This window comes from Parasteatoda tepidariorum, chromosome 9 (assembly GCF_043381705.1).
Source record: "Parasteatoda tepidariorum isolate YZ-2023 chromosome 9, CAS_Ptep_4.0, whole genome shotgun sequence".
NCBI lineage: Eukaryota > Metazoa > Arthropoda > Arachnida > Araneae > Theridiidae > Parasteatoda > Parasteatoda tepidariorum.
The window spans coordinates 14,277,000-14,284,116 of NC_092212.1; the positions used below are offsets into that span (position 1 = coordinate 14,277,000).

Below are 7,117 nucleotides of genomic sequence, written 5' to 3' on the forward strand. Positions count from 1 at the left end.
AAGAAAAAGAAATAAACTTTCAGAAAACATATTATAACTCAAAGTTCTAAGAATTTAAACACATTATCTTCTCACCTGGAAATTAGAACGACAACTGCAAATAATTAAATCACTTCATACAATGGAGGCCATTCAAGGAAATATCTTCCAATTCAGCCTCGTGCACCTCAGATACAAGATTTACAATGCAGAAGGGACATCTTATGATTCAAAATAAATTTCATTTTACTTTGGGGGGGGGGCTACGTTAGGAGCACTGGCCACCTTTGGCTTACCCACCTTACTTAATCAAACATACTAAATTTTTAAAAAAAATTAATAATTTTTAGTGACTTCCTTGGGTCTGTCCTGCAGAGCAAAGTTTTTTGAGGTGAGGCTTAATATTAGAAATAGCCACTCTCAGTCCTGTTTCTATATTTAGCCGTGATCTATATTTTGTCTTCAAAGAAGCCACAGCAGAAAATCCAGTTTCACAAAGGTAGGATATTGAAAACGGTAATAGAATGCGAAATGCCCTTTGTTTCAGTGCAGAAAAATCCTCCTCCTGCCAAAATTCAAATAGTGATTTATTACTAAATTGCATTTCAGTTTCGCCACTTGTCGTGAAGTCTATGAATTTTTCTTCCTCATCAATTGAGAGTCCTTCGGGAGTCTTATGAAATGGATTCCTAACCCACTCGTAACTTGCTAGCAGTTTGTCATGAGCAGGAAAATACTTTTTAAAATTCTTTGCCAGCATGGCTAAATGATTTTCAATGGTTACAAACGTAACTTTCATATATTCTTCTTCAGCCTTATAAGTTTTAGTACAATTATCCACATTTGCAAACATTGTTAGGTTTTTTTGCTTTAAATTTCTGCCCCACAATTCTAATTTTCTACAAAAAGCATTAACTTCATCACTCGTATCCAACATATGTGTATTTGCTCCTTGGAGTTTAAGATTCAAGTTATTTAATTTCTCGAATATGACGACCAAGTATCTCAATTTCATCACAAATAAACAATAGTGTAAATTCCCGGTTTCCGGTCTGTTATCTTCTAAGAAAATGACGATTTCTTCTCTTAATTCATGAGCACGTTGCAAAAATTTCTCACGTGATAAACATCTTGCCTCACATTTAAATAGTAACTCTGAATGTACTGAACCCATGTCATTACAAAGAGCAGAAAAGATTCTCGATCTCAGGGTTCTCATTTTTATATAATTTGAAATGGTTACAACCGCAGTTAATACAATATTTAAACCAGGACGTATTTCTTTCGAACCCAAAGCTTCTCTGTGGATCATGCAATGTGTCCAGACGCATTGAGGCGATTTTTGTTTTACTAGTGCTTGTATACTTTCGAACCTTCCGGATATTGAACAAGCATATTCCGATGCATATTCCAGTGCATATTCCGATGCAATTTTTGCATTCTGTGTTTGCATCATTCATAACATCATTTAAAATAGCAAATAATGCTAGCGCTGTTGTTTTGAGTTCTATTGATTTGCAGAAAAGTAGTTCTACTACTGACATATTATCACAAAATCAAACATAGGTTTTTAAATGAGCATCTTTATTAATATCTGTTGCTTCATCAAACTGATTGAAAACATTTAGTCACGCAACATCGAGAAAAGCTGACACTACATTTTCAGCTGCATCACCAATTCGACAAGCAACAGTATTATTTGAAAGAGGTATGGACTGAAATTGTTTTGAAAAATTAACTCCAAACATAGTCTCTACAATCTCAATTGCTGCTGGCTTTTACTTTACTTTTGTTTTAGCAGTTAGTTAAAAATAATTTAAAGACAGAATTCAAAATACTCAATATACATTATTGTTGTATAAATTTTACTGTAAGTGGGGGGCGCGATGAAAATTATGATTGAAAACTGGGCCGCGAATACTGAAAGGTTGAGAAACGCTGCTGTAGTGGTTGATAAGTGAATAAGGCAACAAATTTTTAGTCATATATTTGCTACCACTTTCTTATTTTAACCAGATTTTTCATTGCGTGACTCGTTCGGAAAGTGGATATCCTTCAAAATGGTCTACGAGTACTAACTAGCTATTAAAAAAACCGTGTGGAGGCTTTCAGTTATATGAGGCGTTGGCCTATACCATGAAACGTAACGCCTACTTTATTTTCAAATCTTTACTGAATTGCAAAGAGCGTCAGAAACTACACTGTGCAACAATTTTGTTGTTGTTGTTGTATTTATGCAAAATACTAGATCTAACGTAATTCGGGTACAAGAAAGTAACTCTTAAGATAAAAAAACATATAACATTTAAAAATATATGCATTAACGCGGCCGTCCTTGTTTGGTCAGTTTTTTGGCTAGAAAACAGCTCTTGAGAAGGCAAAGTGATATTAGTATTCTCTACATTCAAAACAGCCAAGATATAAAGTGGGCGGATCTTTAACTTTCGTTATTTCAGAAGGGTTAGTAAGAAAATTCATAAAAAGAGGATGAGCGAGTTAGCAAAGTTTTGGAGAGGAGATGGATTTTGGTTGCGATAGCCCAGACCACGTCACTACGAAGAAATTAACGATATAGACAAAGATGCCAACAGCTCCGGACACGACAAAATAATTAGAAAAAAACGGTAAAAAACTACAAAGTAAATTTTGCAAATGTTTGACTATTTTTGCTTGTTTTTAAAATTTACGCAATTATATAAGTACTATAAATTGTTGAATTATACTTGCCTACGCATTATTTACAAATAGTGGATAAAAATTTACGAAATTGGATTTATTAATCAAAGTATCACAATTGATAAACTACCACTTTAAAATATAAATTTGCTGTCCATGGCAAGTTGGCATTTATTCTTTACGGGTTTTAACTTTTCTTCATGAAGCTCAGTCATTTTAACTACAAAGACAGTAGGATAACTGAGCGCAATTAAAGGGCTTGCTTAACAGATGGTATATTTGTTTCCATAATGTTTTAAATAGAAAATAAAAGTATTTTTTTATTTTATTTACTGGTAAATCTATTTACACTAGAAAACAAATGTTTTGTTGCTTTCATAAAAGTACTTATTCAAGTACTATTTCATACAAATTCGAATTAGTACGTGTAAAAATACTAATTCGGTTGTGGGGATTTTAAATTTAACACCAATTTTGCATGCAAAAGCACAGATGCTTTTCAAATTTATAGAATCATTTGGAAAATTTTTTCAGAGGGATTTTAAGTTTAGTTTTTGGGCTGAATATGTAAACATACAGAGAACGTATAGATTTATCTAAATATACACGTCTACTCCGTTTAAAGCAACACTTAAGACGAAAACATATGACCTTAACGTATCGCATCATGTACTGAAATATATTATAGTCTTCCTTTTTCTACACCCTATGTACTAGATAAGTGAGGATTCTTAGCATTCACTCGAATGGTTTTCGAATGAACGGGAATTTCGAATGAGGTCCCCCAGTGTTATCTTGTATCAAACAGTGTGTAAACTAATCTTTTTCTTTTTTTTCTTATTTGAACATGTTTACGCCTGGTTTCGCGCCTGAAAGCGGGACGGAAAAGAGAAATACTGGTAGAAGAACCATTTCAATATTAGATAATATTCGGAAGGAGTTACTCTATTCTCAACAATAAGAATTCACTGTAAGGAAATTTATCACGGGGAAGAAGCAATTCAATATAAAAATTGCATCCGTTAAAAACAATTGGTAGTTATTGATTTTTATTATTCCCGGAAAAAAACTGAAAAATGAAATTTATTTGTTACCAGTTTTTTACTCCGTTGCGCCGCCCGATGAGACAATCTAGCGTGACCCACCGGTGGGTCACCCTGGCGTGAACGTGTAAACGACATATAAACGAGGGGTTAATTTTCAGAATAAAATGTATTTGAAAATAATATANCTACACCCTATGTACTAGATAAGTGAGGATTCTTAGCATTCACTCGAATGGTTTTCGAATGAACGGGAATTTCGAATGAGGTCCCCCAGTGTTATCTTGTATCAAACAGTGTGTAAACTAATCTTTTTCTTTTTTTTCTTATTTGAACATGTTTACGCCTGGTTTCGCGCCTGAAAGCGGGACGGAAAAGAGAAATACTGGTAGAAGAACCATTTCAATATTAGATAATATTCGGAAGGAGTTACTCTATTCTCAACAATAAGAATTCACTGTAAGGAAATTTATCACGGGGAAGAGGCAATTCAATATAAAAATTGCATCTGTTAAAAACAATTGGTAGTTATTGATTTTTATTATTCCCGGAAAAAAACTGAAAAATGAAATTTATTTGTTACCAGTTTTTTACTCCGGTGCGCCGCCCGATGAGACAATCTAGCGTGACCCACCGGTGGGTCACCCCGGCGTGAACGTGTGAACGACATATAACCGAGGGGTTAATTTTCAGAATAAAATGTATTTGAAAATAATATAAAATAAATTCTTCTTCTTTTGAGATACTGAAATATTTTTAGAGATCTTGCCTTTTGATGAAAACTATGTATTTTCAATTACAGCGCCAAGGGATTTGTGCTAGGAACAGAAAAAAATTACAAATTTATCAGAATATATATATATATATATATATTCAAATTATTGCTACGAAGGATTTCTTTGGGTTACTTATGTTTCTTTCCACATAATTACACTCGGGAGCAAATTTTTCGTGGCAATTTTACAGGTACTTGATCTTCCCTATTTCGTTTTTGAGATTTGTAAATTTGACACTGATTTCGTTCGGAAAGATACCGATGTATATCAAAATGATTTTTAGTTTAGCTTTTTGTCTGAATATTTAAAAACATATGACGTTTAAGTATCGCGTCTCAAATTGAATTATATTATCGCCCTCTTCCTTACCCACCCTGCGTACTACAAAAATGGAGACACTTAGAATCCACTCAAGTAAATTAAAAAAAAATCTGGTTTGAAATTGAATATGATATGGTGCCCCACTTAACAAGTAGTTCATATTTAAAAGAGAAAAGAAACTGAATTTTTTGTATTTAAATGGTTAAAAAATATTGAGACATCGAATAAGAAAGTGTCTATTAATTTGTCCACTAAAGAAAATATTGTGAACAATGGAAAAATTATTGGGAATGCTTAAATATATTTATTAGGTAGCTGATGCTATTTTCGGATCCTGATTAAAATAAAATATTAAAAATGTTTTCAATGAACTCTGTAGAATAATTTAAATGGACAACATTTTGATTCATTATATTTAATACATTTATTTTGCTCGTTGCAAATGAATTTTAAAATCATTTATACGTTGTCGTGCAAAAAAAAAAAAAAAACATTATAACATGAGCTTCCGCTTATCGAAATTAATCTGAAAACTTTTCAAACGTTATATGCCGTTAGGATTTCTTTTCTTCCCTTTTTCTTTTACAAAATGCTTTTGAAAATTTCCTTCAGAATATTTTAAAACTTTTAAAAAGAGTTTAAAAAATTTCTGACCCTAATATTTTTCTTTCATTTTTTTTGGTGCTTTAATTTTGCATTAAAAAAAAAGTAAGTCACATATATCCTCTCACCTACATAATATTTGAAATCAGTGGTCATCGAATCTTAATATAATACACGCCAGCGCTTAATATAATACAGCAAAACAATCTTCTTTCAAATCGTAAAATTTCGTACCACATGTAATGATAACGTTATCACTACGTATTGTTGACATTTGTGTAAAAATTTTAAAAAATGAAATTTTCTTTATTTCATGTTTCATTTCAGGTAGGCTAATCCTAACCTATTAACATTTGCTTTCACGCTTTCATATTTAAAAATGCTTTAATATTTATGATTTGATATTAAAAATGGTAATGTTTTGTTTTAAAAAAAGGTAGGCGTTACTTTGAGAAGGTTGCGTCTAGACACCATATTATTGGAGTCACTATGATGTGACGGAAGCGAATTTCAGAAGCTTGCTCCTAAATTAACAGTGTTTACGTACTTTTAGATTGGGTATTTCTATTTCTCGAATTCGCCGACCGGTCTGTGTAGGGGACAGGAACTGTCCTTTCATCAGAAAGGTTTCGGCTTCGAATCCCGGGCAAGGCATGGATGTTTCTCTTTCTATATCTGTGTTCTATGTCCTTTCTCCTTTGTGTGTGAATGTGACCCGCCCTATAAACGGGCTGTGGTAGTGTGAATGGCGTGGCAGAAGTCGAATTCCTGGCCATAGATGCCGCCACTGAAAAACAGGAACAATCGCCCTTCCCCTGCCTAAACAGGCACACAACAAAAAAGCAAATAATAAATATTTACGAAAAGAGAGTTAGCAGTTCTGGCACTTTCTGTGGCCAATGGAGAATAGTTCCAAGTGCCCGCCATTGAAGAAAAAAAAATATTCGAATTTTCCCAATCTTTGTTGATGTCTTCCTTTAATTCTTCAATCGAAATGAAATATTTTATTAATATAAACAATGGAATAGTCCAGTAAATATATAAAACTATTATAAACCCGCTCATAAATAAACAACTATATCAAATAAATTTTTTTACCCTATTTGAAACGCATTCGTTACAGCAGAAAATTGTACCAGAGTGAAATTCTATTTCTATAACAAGGCATTCATAACTAAAATATATTGTCACGCGCCATTAGCAGTCTTTTTCTTATTGGATTTAGTATTAAAAAAAGAAGTGTTACTAATTAGTCCCTCTTCCATTTGACGATCATTCATAAAATAGACGGGACGACGAGAAATAATCCGCACTATTTGAGGTTAGCATGTGAAGAATATACTTCATCAACAATTCCAGAGTGGATAAAAGTTCCATTATCTAAAATTATTCCAGAGTCCAATAAATGATTCCGCAGTAACTTTACGTACTGGGGCATATCAGCAAAAACAAAAATTTTTGACGATGGTCCAATAGGATTCAAAAAATGAACTGATTCAATTGTCATTTGGAAATTCTTCCAAAGTGTCTAACATCCTCCTAAATCTGAAACAATTGCTTTTACTTCGACTGTAATTACTTCCAAGCTTTCTATGACTTTGAAAAGTAAGTTAATACTTTACATTTCGTTAATAATTTTAAACTTTTGTAATCCATTTGAAAAAAACTGAGGTAAATCATTATAGGAAACAAATATATGTCTTGGAATATTTTGTTTTA

The 7,117-nt window shown here is 32.6% G+C and overlaps 1 protein-coding gene across 1 annotated transcript; it reads right to left on the reverse strand.

The window, feature by feature from the left end:
• Positions 1 to 325: 325 nt before the first annotated feature.
• On the reverse strand, positions 326 to 1,432 carry LOC139426523 (zinc finger BED domain-containing protein 5-like). Its single transcript, XM_071185747.1, has one exon. The coding sequence runs from the start codon at positions 1,430 to 1,432 to the stop codon at positions 326 to 328; it is 1,107 nt and encodes a 368-aa protein (XP_071041848.1).
• Between the last annotated feature and the right edge of the window lie 5,685 nt (positions 1,433 to 7,117).

Bases quoted from the DNA above. Each gene is read 5' to 3' on its own strand.
- LOC139426523 (XM_071185747.1), bottom strand. From the start codon at position 1,432: ATGCAAACACAGAATGCAAAAATTGCATCGGAATATGCACTGGAATAT.